The sequence below is a fragment of the Vidua chalybeata genome, chromosome 13 (assembly GCF_026979565.1).
Source record: "Vidua chalybeata isolate OUT-0048 chromosome 13, bVidCha1 merged haplotype, whole genome shotgun sequence".
NCBI classification, from domain to species: domain Eukaryota; kingdom Metazoa; phylum Chordata; class Aves; order Passeriformes; family Viduidae; genus Vidua; species Vidua chalybeata.
In genome coordinates this window covers 17852462-17870631 of record NC_071542.1, presented here as the reverse complement: position 1 = coordinate 17870631, position 18170 = coordinate 17852462, and the positions used below count along the sequence as shown (strand labels likewise).

At 43.2% G+C, this 18170-nt stretch overlaps 1 protein-coding gene across 1 annotated transcript in view; it reads right to left on the bottom strand.

Moving 5' to 3' along the window:
* LRRK1 (leucine rich repeat kinase 1) overlaps positions 1-18170 on the bottom strand; it is a 70274-nt gene that overhangs the window by 42043 nt on the left and 10061 nt on the right. The window contains exons 2-9 of the mRNA XM_053954869.1: positions 11873-12036; positions 10771-10942; positions 8320-8499; positions 7570-7718; positions 2697-2923; positions 2079-2206; positions 1779-1942; positions 919-1056 (exon numbers count right to left, since the gene is read on the bottom strand). Coding sequence (XP_053810844.1) covers positions 919-1056; positions 1779-1942; positions 2079-2206; positions 2697-2923; positions 7570-7718; positions 8320-8499; positions 10771-10942; positions 11873-12036 — 1322 coding nt within the window. The remainder of the gene's footprint in view (positions 1-918; positions 1057-1778; positions 1943-2078; positions 2207-2696; positions 2924-7569; positions 7719-8319; positions 8500-10770; positions 10943-11872; positions 12037-18170) is intronic.

Here is an 18170-nt window from a genome sequence, read left to right as displayed (position 1 = left end):
TTAAAATCTGCCATGGTGGCTCCCACCCCCTGGGATGGTTCTCAATGCATTCAGAAAAAACAAGTTTTGGAGACAATAGTCCATAAGATTCGTTCTGTTTCAGGAGAAATGCCAATTGGAAACAAACAGGCACCAGAGAGCAAAACCAAATGTGCAGAGATCACTGGAAAGAACTGAGGCAACTCAACCCTCTTGTTCCAGCAGGAGTAAAAGGCACCTTTGGAGCAGATCCTGAGATCAGAATTGGACATGGATATGAACCATAACTTCTGCATCCTTCCTACAGAGGCCAGTAGGGAAAAGCATGGAACTTCTTCACAGATTTACCTCTGTTTCTCTCTCCACAACCCTGAGTTTCACAATTTTACAGGGAAGCTTGGAGGAAACCCCAAGTTCTGCTTAGTTTCACGTCAACACTATGTGAAAGCAGAAATTCTGAAGAATTTTGACAGAAACCCATGGAGATGGGTGTCCACAGGAAAGAATTATTTAATCTACAGCCTTTGAGATGACAGAGGTCCCAGGCAGCACTGTTTAGGCCATTCAAAGATCTCTTTTCAGCACAGAAAGACTAATTCCTAATTACACAACACTTTTTTCAAGAAAATACACAACTATTTGTGAGTGCACTTGAGTACATCGATATTTCAATGGCTGGAGCTTGGAGCTACAATGCAGGGCTTGTCTTCCAAACTGTGCTCCCAAATTCTGCAAACCACAGACATCCAGAGAGTTCTCAGAAGACCTGTGTCAGAAACTAGATATATCCCACTGGATGAGGGCCTGAATGTGGTGATTCAGGGGGTGACAGCTAGTTCAAACCAGCACACGGGCTCCTGCCTTACCCAGGCAGCCAGTTTCAGGTCTGAGTCAGTATTAGGAAAAATAATGTGAGAACTATGAAGAAATGACACTTACTTCAAGTTGGAAGAGTCCTGCTGGAACTTCTTTCAGTGAATTCTCAGAAAAATCCACTTCTCTCAGGTGATTTTTCCAGAACACAGTCAATGCATCAGGTAGGAATTCCAGTGCGTTTCTAGATGCTTTACAACATTTCTGAAAAACATAAAAAGCCCCACACTTACAGAGCAGTAATTATCTCTTTAAATAATGTGTTAGATCAGCTGCCACATGTCAAAAGCTTTAATAAATTAATTCTAGGTGGCTTCTTTAGATACCTTGATCTAGATAAATTATTTGGCATGCAGGCACATAGGTTTGCTAAGGAGATGCACTCAACTCTTGATCAAATTCCTTGGTGGGCAAAAGTATTCCAAAAACGATTTTGAAAATCACCACCCCCCATTTGCTTTTCAACCACAAGCAAACACTTCCCCAAAGGATACTGTTCCCCTGCTGTCCCTGTAAAAATGAGGAATAGTCACAGTGATGGTTGTGGATACAGATGTCCTAGTTTGCCATGGGTTTGGGCAAAGCTACCTCTGGTGAAAGTTGGGTGTTTTGTAAAATGATCCTAACAATACTTCTGCTCAGTGGAACTACAGAGAAAATTAATATATCCATGTAAGACACATTTCTAAAACTTCTCCACCAATGCCATCAACATGGTGAGAACAGGGTGGAACCTCAGAAAGACTGAATCTGAAACCCATAAACCAAATTCGGTTTACGGGGCAGGGTAGGAGCACTCCTACAGAACAGCCTTATTTTAAGCATCTGACAGCTTTTTAAGAATCACAGTCAATTTTTTTTTTTTTTTTTTGCATTGTTTCAACAGTTTTTTCAGCCTCTGACTTTGTCAGAGCAGTTCAACTTACCAGGGGGCAGGCCCAGGGATCTGGAAACACTTTCAGCTGATTTCTGGAAACATTCAGTATGTTTAGGGACTTGAAGCAGTATAGAAAAACCGTTGGAAGTTCCACCAACCTGTTGTCAGAGATGTCAAACTCCTGCAGCTTCCTTAAACCAATCCAATTAGTTGCTGGAAAACATGAAACATTGTGGCCTTGGTATAAGCATGAGAGCTTTTAAGCCATATAAGCCATTATTTTAACATTTTGGGCTTCTTCCCTACAGCCCAGCCTTGAAATGCAAGCCAAACACTGGACTGTACGTACTGTTTTCCTCGTCAAATAACTTCTCCATATAGTTTTTGGAAGCGATGAGTTTTTTAAGGTTTTTAAGATGTAGGAATCCAGTAGGGAGAGTGGAGAGCCTGTTGCTGGATACATCAACCTCAAGCAACCTGTGAGTACAGAACAATCTGAGTCAGGCATCAGTAAAACACTAGCAAAGCCTCCTGTTGCCACAGACATCTGTTTTACCAGGACAGCTTCAGTTCTGAATGAAAGCAGCTGAAATGTTCCTCACAAGGCAAAGCATCAAACCCTGATTAGAAAATTAACCCTCCCAGGGAGCAGGGAGAGGTGCTCTTGATAGACAGCAGATCAAATCTTTGGTATCAGCCAGTAAATGTCACTCTGAGCCACCTTAGAGGAATGGGGCTCACCAGATCTGGAGAAAAGCAGAGGCAACATGAGACAACACAGGAATAAAAGTCCCCACAAATGTCCTGACAACAAACTTGGAAACCCTGAGAATGCAGAGGGGCAAATCCAAAGCTAAACCTTGCAGACCAAGAAGCTCCTGCAATGTGCTCTCCCCTTACAGAGTCTCCCTCAAGCCCAGTTTGAGCCTGCTCTCCCTGCAGGCTCAGCTTTGTGTGGAGCACACACCTCGTACAAATGATCTCATCAGAGGACTGCACACTGGGTAACTCTGTCAGCTGGTTGTCAGCCAGGCTCAGCTTCCTCAGGTTTATCAACCCCCATGGGATCACGGAGGGGAGGGACACCAGGCAGTTGGCAGAGAGATCGAGCTCAGTTATCTGACAGGAGATATCGATCAGCCAGTCTAGATCCACCCAGGGCAGTTTGAGGTTTGACCAGTTCACACACAAAGCCTGCATGTGTCAGAGAGAGAAGAGAAAACTGCATTAGTGAAATCCCAGTTGGTCTCAGCCTGTGCTACACCACTGGGAATCTGGCAGAGCAGAGCACAGGCCATAAACATTTTGCTCACTTTCCAATCTGCTTCTAGGAATTAAACTGACTCAGAGATGAAATCATGCCTGGATATCAGCAGCCCCTGCTATATCTGCTCCATGATTTCACTCCAAAGACCATGAGCAAGCTCAAGCAGGGGACCTGGACCTCTTTACCAGTCCTTATTATTCAGGGTCCAGCTTGGCCAGAAGAAAGTATGAACACATAGTGGTCATGAATGCAAGGAAACAACCCAAGGCTTCATTTTCAAGATCATCTCATTGCATTCCAATCCTTGTCCTGAAATGCACATTTAAAAAATTATATTTCCAAAATTTTTTCATAAACTTGTTGGTTTGGATATTACTCATCTCAAAACCAGACTCAATTGAATAATTGTTAATTCTCCACCAGGAGGCAGCAAGAACCCGACAGTAAATTTTATTTGCTTTCTTTTCCAATGCCCATTATTTAGCTCTTTGGACTTTTAACCCCAAATTTAGAATTCAAAAGAATGTATTTGAGGAAGGGAGAAAAAGTAAAAGGAAACAAAGGCCTATCTCAAATGCTTATTTGAAACTCAGGACTGGTCATGTAGATCAGACAGTTCAAATGTTTTGGAGAATGGAACAAAGGGTAAGTACAAACAGATGCACTTTTTAGATATTGACAGTAGTTGTACTTAGTGTAGACACTGTGCTTTTCCAACCTTCACTTGTGATGCCTCAGGACAGCCCTACAAATATAAATGGAAATATTATGCCCATTGTGCCACTGGGGAAACCAAGGCAGGGAGCTCCAGCTTTGTTCGAAGTTACATCCACTGCCATGCCACAAGTCACCCCTGTAAAACACAGCAAGCCAGCAGCAACAAGAAATCAAATTAAGCAGAGTCACCACTACCACTGCAAAGTGCACAGCACCCAATGGGAGCTGCACTGCAAAGCTTTCACTCTCACATCAAACATATCCTGCTTTACTGCCAGATTTGCCATTCTGCATATTTAACAGCTTCCTGCTTAGAAACTCTTGGTTTAAATGCAGTATGCAGTTTTCTGATCTTTTCTCTAACCTGTAACATGTGCCACAAACCCCTTGGCTTAGGAAAAAAGTACCTGTCCTTGAGTACACAAACAGTGCAGTAATAATACAACCTTACAGCCTTCTTTTAGGGGCTGCAAGCAGGACCTTGTGTCTGTGCTTCTCCTCTTTGCAGACTGATAAACCATCTCTATTTTGCATTTAGATTGCTGTGTATCATTTCCCTCAAAAATGCAGAGCCATGGCCTCAGGGTATTTAATGTGATAAGGAGATACCTGCAGAATGCAGATAATGACTTCTCAAACCACAGACAAGATTGTGAAATCCAGCACCTGCTATCAGTGCTGTGGGTTGGTGTCCTGTATCCAAGACAGCTTTTTGAATCCCAGCAAACAGTGCCCTCCTTCCCATCCAGAGATAAGGACTGGGGGACCAAACTGGGGGACCAGCCAAACCTGACTATCTGACTTAGACAGTGAACCAAATTCAGCTGGTACCACTAACCTGGTATCAGTGGAGTTATCTTAGGGGTTTGGTTGGCTCAGGACTCTGCAGTGAAAATGTTAATTAAGTGAAAGAAATCCCGACAGCAGTGCCACAAAGAGAGGGGATTTACTCCCCAACTCATACTTCATCATCTGCACTGTTTTCCCAGAAAAGCTGTTTCTCTGATGCCAAAGAGCTCAGGGCTCAGCCCAACCCTTCTCAGTTTGGGGCTGGTGGTGAACTCTGTGCTAAACCAGGGACAGAGTTCAGAGGATGTTAGCTCAGGGCCGACTGCAGGCAGCTCACTGCTCTTCAGAAGTCCAAGGAAAACCTCTGCAGACTCCTCTCTCCTGCCAAAGGAAGAATTTCTCAATACAAGCCCTGAAGACTAAACTGAAATCTACTGCAGCAATGCCAGGGGATGCACTGAGGCAAAGGATTGGAAATTGTGCAGGAGCAAGAAACCCCGCTGCTCTTTGGCAAAGGATCAACTATAAATATGAAAAATATTTACTTAAATCTGAGGCTGTCTGGTAAGGTGATTAAGAAAGGCTGTTGTGCATTTCTCCTAAATGACGCGACATGCTCCAGAACCTCACTCCTGCTGTAGATGGGATAATCTGAGGACAGGGATCTGCTCCCTCCATCAACAACCCTGCTCTGAATCTTGTGTGGGACTGCTGCAGGGCTCTGTGCTGCTGCTGATGTAAGTGAGATTACCAGGATAAAAAAAATGAGAGTAGGATCCCACACACACACATACATTTGTATGCTTGAATATAAAATTATTGGTAAAGTATCTCCTAGGGAAAATACAGCAGACAAAGCTCTTCTCTGGCCTGTAATGGAAAAATTAAATATATCTCACACTGCACACACTGGAAAGTTACATTTATCTCCCTGCTGACTACATCTATTGAAGTTTGGAATCTGTGCCTGGCCACTTCATTGCAAAGGCTCTCTTTGGCATTTGTTACCTGTTCCTGTAAAAATGGACCACTTCCCCTCTTTAGCAAAACTGTGGTTTGCTGTGGGTATAAACTTATGCCAGGAAAGAACACAAAAAGGAGAAACAGATATTAGAAAAATGAGATGTAACTCCTCTTGCCTGAGAAAGGGCAGCTGTGCTGGGTGCAAGGGCTGTCTGGAAGGTGCGGCAGCCAAACCAGCTCTCAGGCACATTTTATGCATAACTCTGCATTCACTGCTGTGAAATCGATTGGAGCTCAGCTGTGCTCAAGTGTTTCCACTCAGCGATAGCACAGAAAGGACAAACCCTTCTGAAGTTCTGGGCTCACTCTGAAATAATCAGTGCTTGGTTTGCCCTCCCTGTCCAAGGGGAGAACTTTGTGACATCCAGCTGGCTGCCACACACATCCCAGTCTCCACACAGCCCAGTTTTGCTTCCTCCCAGTGCAAAATCCATCTCAGGATGAACCCTCTGAGACAAGGAGAAAGCGCCGAGGCAGTTTGTCTGCAGCTGCCACAAAGTTGTGTTTTAAGAAGTTATCAGGGTGTATGAGTGTCACTTCCCAAAGATCTGAGCTCTGCAGACAAACTAGGACAGATCCTCCCAAATCCGTCCCAGTCTGCCAAAATGAATTCAAAGAGAAAGCATTAAATAAGCAAACATATTAAAAATAAACAGCTACTAGGAGAACCAAGATCAAGATACTGTGTTTTTTCTCTGCTTTTTTTTTCCTTTTTCTTTCTTTTTTAAGCAGGCCCTTCTGGCAATTAGCTGATGTCTGAAGACTGCTCTCTTCTTTGCTTAGGGTGTGACAACAGCAAAGCTGAGTCATTTTTACAGCAGCTAAGTTAAATATTGCCAGCAAATTCACATGGAAAACAGACCTCTTCCCTGTGATTCAAACATTTATTCCAAGCTTATTCAAGCTGAATTATCCAGTTGGATTTATTTTTTTTTCTTCTTAAAGACATTTTATCAACTCTTATCCACATCTAGAATTCAGATTCCTTTTGTTTATCTGTCAACAAAATTAAGAGTAGCACAAGGAGTGCTCCAAATCTACTGATTGAACCTAAAGAAGTCAAGCTCACTTATGTGGTCTAACACTCAGGCTATCAACAGGAACCCAGTGAGAGGATTCTGGCAGAAAAACAGAGAATGGAGAAGTTCATAAAGCTACTAAAACCTCTCTCCTTATTTTTACTTAACATCAAAGCAGAACCAACAGCCTGCAAAAGCTGAGCAGACATACTCAACTGGATGGATGAAGGACATCTTTTCACTGCAAAATTTTTGTGACCTGATGAAAACTGTAAGCATTGAAAGCTCAGGGATCTGATGCTCCTATTCAGTGTGAGTTAAACTACATGTTGAGGGGGAAAAAAATCAAAATGCCTGGTAATAAATTGCTGGAGAATAGTATGAATAATACAAAATACTGTGTGCTCCCCTATAAAGTAGTAACAATACCAGTGTGAGACACTTTTTTACTGCTGAGGATCTGAAGTAGGGAAGATACTCAGCAAAACATTGTTTTGCTCACGCTTCTTTTTAACAAAAAGCCACCCAAGCCCATTTTTATCTGAACTGTCTGACACAGAAGGGTTCCCATGCTCTGCTCTGTGCCCTGCCAACACTGGGGGACACCACAGAGCTTGTGGCATCACCCTGCAACCAGAGGCCACAACAGAAACCTAAAGGGAGTGATGACCCTGGGGACACAGAGGGGATCTGTGCTAGAAGCAGCTCAGCTTCTTCTCTGGAAAGCTTTGAGCCCAAAATTGGTGTTTCCTCTCCCCAGCACACCCTGGCTCACACGATGGTGTTTAAATTGCCCACCAGCTGTTGCTGTGTCTTGCACAGTGATGCCATTCAAAGCCTTGATGTTTCACACCCTGTAATTCAGCACCAAAGCCACTTGCAGGGTTTTCTAAAAGGGCAGCAAACCACAAGGCTCTTCGTTGAGGAGAAGAATCAGCAGCCACATGGCATGCAAGGACAATTATCAATTATTAACATGATGCCCCTTCAAAACAACATCCTCAGGCAGATAAATGGTTACTTACTGTTTTTGCTGGAGCACTACCTGGTAGTGGGGTTGTCTCAATGAAATACTTCCTCAGAAGGTGTTTGCTGGATTCAGGGCTGTCCATCAGGATGTAGGAGCAAAAGAAAGCTCCATTCCGCAACAAAAACACGGCTACATCTTCATTCCCTTGGGAGAAAAGCAGACTGTTTGCTCCCTTCACATCAGGTAAATGAACCAGCAAGGAGCTGAACAGAAATCCTGGGAAATAACCACTTCTGAAAAAAAACTGTGGGGGTGTGCAAAAAGGAAACTGAACTGTGTAAAGGCTGTTTCCTCCAGTGGTAGGACTCAGTTTGGTCAAACTGAGACAGCAAAGACACTGTGTAAAAGTGCTGGCCCAGGCTCTTTCTTTTTTCCCATCTTATTAAACCATGCACACAGCTGTGCTTTGAAGTGCAAATTATTCAGCATAAATCAAGCATGTGTGCCAGAGTGTCCATAACAATAATGCTTTTACTTGCAAGGATTCTGGTTTTTAAGGGTCTTTTCCCTAGGAGTTTCTAGAGGAAAGTTCAGCCTCTCAGTATTTAGAGCAATCTAACCTCCCAAGGCCCTGACTCCAATCTGGCTGAGTCGACAGATTCAGAGCCAACTTTACTTTAATTCATCCTGCTGGAAATCCAACTCCAGACAAGCCATGGATACCATCCTGTGTGTGAACAGCTCAGCCCATTCTTTGAAAACCTGGCAGAAAAGGGGCAGAACGTGGAAGCATGCAAATACAGACCTGCCTTTATAGCAGCGTAGAGGGGCAGGCGGATGAGGACGGGGAATTCGTTCCTCCTGACTGCACAACTCTCTGGGTCAGCACTGTAGGCACGGATCAGGAGCTTGACAATGTCCAAATGGCCCTGCTGGCAGGCTATGGCCAGCATCCAGTTCAGGAGCTGCTGGCAAGTATTAGGACCTACCAAAAACATACAAAATGTGACTTAGTTGGTGCCACTGGGCTGTGATGTGCGAGGAATGCCCACAGATAATGGCTGTGCAAAGGGGTTTGGGACAGGGTGAAGCTCCTGAGGACAAAAGGAACAGATTACACTGCAAAAGTGTGTCAGAGAAAGGTCCTAAGATGGTCAGACACAAAGTTTTCAGCTTTGCTTAACTGGGTGAAATTTTTTGTTTGTCCCTAACCTAAGCATTCATAAGGCAGCAACATTCTGCTGAAACACCAGCAGATAAATAAACATCTGACCCCAAACAGGAATGATCAGGACTGTCTTTGCATTCAGATCCAAACAGACATTAGATCCAAACACTCAAGACTGGCCACTTCTTCCAAGATCATGAGAGGGGATACAAAGAATGGGAAAAACCAGGTAAGCTTTCATGTTATTGGATGAATAAAACAAAAATAAATGCTTCAGTCAACAAAAAAAGGAATTGTTTTAGCTTGTTTTTGCTGCAACCTGAAGTCTCCCACAAAAACTTTCATTTCCCCTTCAACTATTTCATTTCAGGTCAATTCTTTACTATTAATTCATAGTAAAGTCAGACAAAAGTCATTTAAGACTAAAAACTAAAACACCATGTTCTGATTTTTGCATGAATTTGCTGATGTTTTAGTCATTCTCAAACTGCTTTTTTTTTTCAGAAATAACGTTTTCCTGTAGAACACCAATTTCCTCTAGGCATGCCTAATTTGGGACATGTAACTAAATGCCCAGGACAGAATTATTTCTGCTAACAATAACCAGTCCCCAAATCTCCCCTGATTCCCTGTAATACCTCCATATACTTTACAAATTCACATCCTGTCTGAAACACTTACAGGAACATCCAAGTTTTACATGTCAAGGCTTTTTTGCAGCTTATCCATGTGGAAATTACATCTCTCTTTGCATTCTTAACAACTCCACTAAATCCCTCACCCTCCTGCTACAAAAACTGGGCTCCACTTAAGCTGTAAGCCACAAGTAGCTCTCACTGTTCCAGGGAGAATCACTGCAGCGCTAAAGCCAATTTGCAAATTTAGGCAATTTATACCTAAGCCCTGTGATTGGTTTCTCTGTAACTTCCCAAGAAAACAGCTGCAAGGTCCTGCATTAAAATTTCTGAAAGCTGCTGTTTGTACAGAGCTCCTCCCCTGACCCCCCCAAAGCAAGAGTTGGAGGGAATTTGGTCACTTCTAAACTGAGCTAAGTTTCCAGAAACTACTTAAGTCACTTTTCATTACTCAGTGTATTATATTAATATAATTTAATTTTTGCTACTAGGTTACTCAGCTTCCTTTCTGGCTGAAGGTAATATTGCATTTAATTGCATCCCCCAAACTGAAACATTTATTTTGCTTACCAGTGCTCCAACAGGACACCAAATAAGCAGGTTTCCCAACAGGTTATTCCTGTTCTCAGTGAGGCCACTGGCAACTATTTAGTCCCAGTGAGGAGCTAGAGCTATATTCAGGTTAAATATTGCAGAAGCCAGCTTAGCTTTTGTGTTACTGCAGTGTTTGAGGTCAAGGATTTACCCCAGATGTTCTGCAGGACCTCTGGACCCCAAATGCATGGAAGGTCCCAGGAAGAAGCAGCTGCCAAGCTCACAGAACACTGAAAGAGCAACAGGGACCCAAACACAGCTCCTGGTCCTGAGTCAGAGTTGTGCTCTGCCCCCCACCCCCACTGCTGCCTTAGGAATCATGTCTGAGTCAAAAAACTGTCTCTGCTCCAAAATAATTACTATAATAAAACTTAAGTAAAATATAATTATTATTCTAAAGAAGGAATTCCCCTGAAAGTCAAAACAAAATGTCAAGCAGAGAACAAAGTGGGTGTCAGCTGTGCACCCAAAGTGTCCCTGACCAGTCAGGCCATTCTCTGCCAGCACCACTGAGAGTGTTGGATCAGCAGTGGGATGATGCTGCATCCTGAAAATCCCCTAATCTCACTGTAGGGTCTGGGATGTTACCCAGCTGTGAGGCCTGAGAGGAACGAGCTGTCTCAATGGCATCTTCCTCCACTTCCAGTCTGCAAACACAGAATATTTTTATGGATGTGTTTCTCATCCCCAGGGGGGACGTTTCCTTCAAGCACAGCAGAGATCTGATCCCTCCACGCACTTTCCCATGACTAAACCCCTCCCTTTCCAAGGAAAGCCAAAAAACCCAAATGCCTGCTTGGAGCTGTAGCACACAGCTCCTGAAAAACCCGAGGAGAGGCAGGGTCAGCCCAGGGCTTACCACGCAGGGAATCCAGCAGCTCTTTCACGATGTCCTTGTGCCCAAAATACGCAGCCACCACCGCTGCATTGTCATCGTTGGGCTCTGTTGGTAACACCACCAACGCCTCCTTCAGCAGGTACCTCACTGCCTGCAGATCCCCATATGCTGCTGCAATGCCTAAAAGCTGACACTGGTGAAGGAAACACAGCAGAGAAGAAACTCTCTGTTAAAGGCAGCAGGCAGAGAAAGAGCATTTCTAGAGCTGTATGGGTTTATTTGTGCCCACGCCAAGGCATGTCCACTGTTGCCGTGGTTAATTGGAACTTTCATAAACATTAGTGGCCATTGTAATCACTGTTGATAAATTTATTATGTTAATTTGTTGGGGTTTGTACTTTAGTTTTTTGTATGGTTTTTCACATAATTTGTTGGGGTTTGTATTTTAGTTTTTTGTATTGTTTTTGTATGGTTTTTCACATAAATGCCTGAGGCACAGAACGGTGAGTATAAATCCATTTTCCATGGACCACCAGAAAAAGCATTTGCACAGCTCAGCTGCAAAATGCAGTATTATCTGTTTTGGACATGGCCACTATGGCTGGACTTGACATGCAGGAACCCTCCCAAAACACTCATGTCAGCTCTCTGCAAAGAGCAGGCTCAAAAGGAGGGTTCTGAAGGCAGAGCAGTGCAGAAGCTGGCACAGAATTTGTGATAAAATTCTGCACACAGGCAGCAAAATCTTTCCAGGGGCCATTAACCATCTTTGCACTGATGGGGAATACATTTTTTTCCTAGAGTTTATAGACATTTTTTTCCTAGCAGTTTGTAGACTGCTTCCTTTTTACAGGGAAAAATGCATTTCCCTGTTTTGGTCACCACAGCAGCAGCACCCCTCCTCACACAGCCTGTGTTCCTACAAACACTGCTCCCTGTGGTCTGTCTTATCTTCCTGATCTGTGTTTTCAAGGGCAAACAGTGTCCCTGAGCATGCTTCTGCAGAGCCCCACACAACCAAAGGGATTTTCTCCATGAAAAAATGACAGAAGACAGCAGCACCTTGAAATTTTGACATATTTGCCAATAAAATCTGAGAGAGAGAGCAATAACCCAACCCAACCTTTTCCACTTGCAGTGCAGTCTCCTCACAGGACAACCTAATCAACTCTTGGGCCTTGCTGGTGTCCCCAGCTTTGTAGGCATCCTGGATGCTTTCTGTCACAGGGGTCTGGGTGACAGAGACGTCGCCACTTGTGGACTGTTTGCCACCCATGTCCACAGTTCCTGCGGGAAAAACAGCAAAGAGAAGTCAGGGAGAAGCACCTGCTTGTCACCCATGCACAGCTGCAAGGTCAGTGAATCCTGGGAATAAAAGAAGTTGGTGATTTTCAATGGAATTATGTACTGCATGCAATTAAAAAAAAAAGAGCCTGATAAAGGAAAGTGATAAAATGTTAAAGTACTTCCCAAAAGTACTTGAATGAAACTGAGAGGGACAGAGTTCCCCAATGGCTCCCAGAGGTGGTTTCCAAAGGAAGGTGTGGAAGCTCACACACATGAACCCTTCATCTGCCTGGCGCACTCCTCCTCCTGCTGAGGAACCAGGGAAGAGAAGGAATTGCATGGGACTGGTACCTGCAGGAATTCTGACAAAGTCAGGAATTTGAAAGGCAAATCTGGTATTACTGGCCTTGCTTTAGTCACACTTCACTCCTGACAACAGCCTGAGAAAATCCCACTGTCCCCCAGCATTTTGAATCAGAATTTTAGGCACCTCTACGAGTGTGAAATAAAAAAAAGGTAAAAGAAGATTTTGCAAGATGCCCAGTGTCACCTTAATCAATTCTGGAGAATCTCCGAGACCAGACTTTCTTTTCCTAAATGGTGTTGGGAGCCAGAAGAGCTTTTAAGTGCCAGAGATTAAAAGCTGCAGCCATTAGAGAAATGCTTTGGTGGGTGGCTAATGAGACAGGCAGGAAGTCTCACACAAACCATTCCCCAACTTCCAGTACAGGGAAAGCTGCATTAAAGTCACTGAAATACAAGATGTTTTCTGGTCCACTCCTGAACAACAACCAAGACAGAAGAAAAAAGCCTTTTCTACTTGAAAACAAAATGTTTTTTCCTGTTAAAATATCCTGAATTACTATTGCTTATTTGCAACTGGTTAAATACAGCACTGAAGCCCACAGTTCTTCACATGTACTAACAAGGATTTATTTATTTTTTAAAATACACATATGTCATGCAGGGCATAGTTTAATGCAGCCTGGAAAGAGAAGTACATTTGGAGCAATCTATAACTGTCAGTAAATATCTTTGAATAATGCAGTCTGAATCACCAGTAGGTTCTGACTAACACTTCTCATCAATTATTTAAACAAAGCTCAAATCACTCAGACATTGGAGATGGCTCCAGAGGTTGGTGCCATTAAAAGTGTGCCCTCACCAATAACCTCTCCCAGATGATGCAGAACCTGTGAAGGACAAGGAGCAGAAATCAAGGCCCATGAAAGTGGGATTAAATTACAGCACAATAAACAGCATCTCAGAGGACACATTAATGGGTGTAGTGGTTCCATAATTCTGTAATTTTAAGGACTACATGGGAAAATAAATTCTTCCTGCATTTGGTTCACTCTTTTAAAGCAGACCACACACCTATAAGGGATCAGTAAGAATATCCCATATGATTTAATCTTCACTTTCATGGACACCAAAGATAGGAAAAAATATTCTTAGGCAAGAATATTTAAAAGGTGATAGAAGGGAGAACTTTAGAGCAAAGTAGTTCTCCAGTCAAAACAACTCAGAACTGGACTAAGAAATTTCAAAAAGTACAGATCCAAGCAAACACTGCAGTTACTGGAACAAGCAGCCTCCCCACTTGGCACCCTGTGATGAAATCCTGAACCTAGAGAGAAGCTCTGGAATTCCCCTAGGAGGAAAAAATGCCTCACATCAGAGATACAAAACAGCTGGAAAGCTCCTAAGCTTCCTGCTCAAGGAGCCCAGCAGACCAGGGCTGACAGCAGAGCAACTTCAATCTGCTTCCTAAAAATTGCAAAGGAGGGACAAATTTTACTCAATTCCAGCCTCAATCCTGATTTTGGGGACTGTCGCTCAAGGCCCACACCTGCAGCCACCCCAGATGTAAAAGCACATCCTGTCTGCCAAAGGATTGAGCATCTCTCTTTGATTTTAAATCATGGCCTGGGAGGGTGGAGGTACAAGAATCTCAGGGTCAGAGATTCATCAGATCCTGGTGTCACGCTCCCCTCGAGCAGAGAGGTCTCCAGCCACCCTCCCACAGACAGAACTCTCCTTAAAGGAGCCTTTTCCACCTCTCCTACTGGAGTTGCCCCACTCCAACCAGCACAAGAAGGGTCACAGGGTTGTAACTGAGGGAAGGAGGAACTCTGCCTGCTTGACCCTAATCCCAAGACCACTTCTGTGTTTTGCCAAATGACTACTTCATAAAATAACTCAGCCAATGTGTTGGGCTTCCCCTTACATTTTTGCCCCCCCGCCCCCGACAATTTCTGAAGTCCTTTGTAGTGCAATGGCTCAGTCACAACCCCTGGTGCCACCAGCACTGGAAGAACATGGGCTGGCCATGAGTTAGGTGCAGAATTTTGAGATCTCCAGGGATTGGAAGGTCACAGCTGGCTCCATAGAGTTTATTCCCAGAAGAATCTTCAGTATATTCATTTTAGTCCTTAAACTCAATTTCAGTCTTGTTTTAGGCAAATTTGTATTGATCAAATCAAAACTGCTCAGATTTGAATATCTGAACATTCATCAAGTAGAATTTAATAAAGGTTTCACTGAGTGTAAGAAATCTGGGCAATTCTACTGTTTGAAACCAATATTTTTATATTAAATATTCTTGGCAGCAAGATAACGCTACCCATCTTTCAAATTTCTTACACCAAAACTTCCTTCTATGATTCCATTCTGCAGGGTAAATTGACCTCCTGCCTTAGGCCTGAGGGAAGAAGCTGCCAAAGGTCTCCAGCAAAAAACAGTCCTTGTGACTATCAACTGAAAGACTGAAAAGAGCAAAACTGGTGAGAAACAGATAAAAAGGTTTGCCCTCAACCAATAGCTGTACTCACATGGTGCTGTCAGATTTGAGTAGAGCTTTCAGAGGTTAAATGGGAGAAGGTTGGCTATCCATTCCCAAATTTCCAAAAAGCACAAACGCCATCCAAGGCAAAGCTAAACATCTCAGCAACAAAATTACCCAGCTCACAGAAGACTTCCTGGTGACTTAGTAAATGATATACTGGCTTCTGAAATACTAGGGCAAATTAAGAAGCAGCATGTTCTATAAGCTTAATTTATACTCACCAGTGTGGGGGGGGGAAAGAAACAAGGAAAACTACATTTTACTGACTAAAGGCTGGTTTATTTCTACAAGATGCATGACTGACCTATCATCAGCAGTGGCATTCGTGTAGGCTGGGAATAAAGTTTTGCCAATACATGCACCAGCCATTTTTAGCAGAAATCTGGGCCGAAATCCAAAGAAATTCTGCTCTGCTTTTAACCTCACATGTCTCCTGCTCCTTGCCTGAGCTCTTCATGGCTCTCCTGTCAGAGTCACCTCACTCACACCCAGCCTTGAGCAATGTGATAGGAGAGCAATACAGGAGCTCAATAACACTGAACTTCTGTTTTTGGACTTGATTGTGCAACACGCTGAGCATTTGAGCCCAGATGTAGCAAAGGGCTTTTAGATTTTATGGATTTAAGAACCAGCTCGTGCACGTTGCACAACGGGATCTGTGTTCCTGCACAATGCACATGCTGTGTGCAAGGGATGATATCCCAGCAGGACTTCTTGGATATTCCTGTACTATCCAAGAAACTCCAGAAACTTTACACACCCAGTGCCATCTTCTTTAGTTTCTGCTTTATGGCACACAGATCTGGGCAGTTCCTGTGCTGGCACAGGTTCCTCTGAGAGCACTGCCCCAAAGCAGCACCAAAAGGCAGATAAATGAAGCCTATTTGAACTGAGGAACCTGTGGTTTTTTTCTCTCACACCTTTGAACGTCTATGAAAATAAAGCCATGGGGTTTAGTCCTTAATATGCAGCCTCTGCATCTCTGCATCATATTTGTTTAACCTCTCCATAGATCCACAGCTTCTTTTCTTTTCTTGCTTTCTATTAAAAAAGCTGTAAGCAAACCCAGGCCTGTTTGTGAGGGGAAAAGGGGAGGCATCTGCTGACACTAAAAATGCATCTATTCTTGATACAACTTAACAGCTTGCACAAAAACAACTAACTTTGGAATTATTTCTCTCTTGATTTCAATGATTTACACTTTGGAAATACCTTTTATGTTTGACTTTGCTGTAACAACCTTTTATAAAAGCTAAGGGAAAGACTAATTTTCTTTTTAATAATATCCCAATGAAACAAAAGGTTATCATTAAAAAAAGCAATGTTATTTTATTGCCATTAAAAGAGCACAAGGTTAGGGTTGCACTTTTAAAGTGCAACAGACTGCTGGCCCAGCTCAGAGAAACAAAATAAAAATAAGCCTTTTTAGTTATAAAGAGTACCATGAGAATTTTAGGGTCATGTGTAGTTAGACCCTGTCACAGGCCTTATTATTACAGCAGGTGAAAACAAACCCTCTGAAATTCCTAAACTGACAGTATGCCATTAGTAAAAGGGGAGGGTTTGCAGGTCAGTGCTGTGAATCAGCAAACAGCTGCATAACAAAGCAGCACAATGCACAGATGATTATTGTCTTTATAGCCCAAATCACTGCATCTCTGACACATAAACTCACAAGAGTTTGCAAATGCCACATTAAGCCCTTCCATAAGCAGCAGATCTAACCAGCAACTAGGTAGGACATTTTTATTTAGCAGAGAAAGATATACATTAGATGCTCTACCCAGGATAAATCAGGAAGTTAACCTCCTCCAAAACCAGAATTACAATAATAATACAACTTGAAAACTGCTACTGACCTTGTCATAATGTGTGCAGGTATTTCCAGAGCCGGGAGCAAATCAAGCTGATGCTTTAACACAGCATCCCCCCCGGCGATGCCCAATTCAGCTGTTAATTCCTGGGACTGATAACCACCCACCTCTGCTCCAGCACCAGCAGCTCCTGCAGTGGCCACTGGATGGAATGGCTGGCTGGCTGCTCCTTTGTCTGAATTAACTACCACAGTTTAGCCTTGACAGATATTTTCATCTCCATGTCCCATTACAGTGAAATCCAAGCCTCTGGTGCAGAGGATGTGGGGATGGGGGTGGGTAGGGAGGCTGAGCTCAAACATTAATTCCCCAACAGCACCAGATGGCTACAGCTAACCCTCACCAGCTTAATCTTTTGCCATTTTGACTTCTGAGCACTGCCACCGCACAGCTAAAAAATGGAACAGGGATGAGGTTGAAGATGTGCTGAATATTTAAAGCCAGCACCTCCAAACACTCCAAAATTCACCAGTGTCACTGAATATTTTTCAATACTACTCCCCAAAAGCTCTGCCCAGCTGGTCTGCAAAATTAATGGAAAGCCATGTTATTTCTGAGTCTCTGCAACAGATTCATGCATCTTGTGCTGCTTTGGAAAACTTCAGGCTAACAAACTGAGCAGCAGCCAACAGGAAGCCTCCAGTGGTTTCAAAGGATGATGGATCTGCCCTACATTGCACTTTCCAATTAGATAGGTAAAAAAAAAAATTAAGTCCTCTGGAAATTTTTGAAATACTGAAAAATCCCATCCCAAACCAGGAAGAAAACCCAAACCCTTGGGTTCTTCAATAAAAAATAAAGAAATAAATTTTTCAGTTAGCCCTAGTGGGTAAAAATGCTTTATAAAGCAAAGGTATCTTTTGTGTTTCTTCTCTAATTAGCCAACTTCTTTAAAAAAAAAAGTTAAAAGATTTTGTTCATTCATTTCTTAGACGATAAAGCCACAGACCAAGATCTCTTGTGCCCCCCACCTGCCCACATTGCCAGAAGCTGCCTCAAAACCATCCTGAAGCAAGAAGCCAGTGATCTGCTTCAAATTTTATCAGATTTAGGTGAAATACATGTGGCTCAGCCATTTCTGCTTTAAAATGTTCCTGTCAGGATTCAAAAGTGGCCAGAACTACCAATAAATCTCCCTGTGAGAAGACACTGAGAACAAGGTGGTTTATCTGTGAACTTCCAAATCCCCACTGGAGAGCCTGTGCCAGAACTGGGTCATGGCCCCTCTGACCCTAATTAATATTTCCCACAACAAGTGGGATGTGCCAGCTTCTCAGGACAGTGGGAGCCCTCCACACACTTTTTCTGCCTATTTCCTGTGGTTCCATTTCCCCCAAACATCCATTATTTCAGCTAATTAAAGGAGTGGCTCTGCACTAAGCTCTGCACTAAGCTCTGCCTGCCAAAGGCAT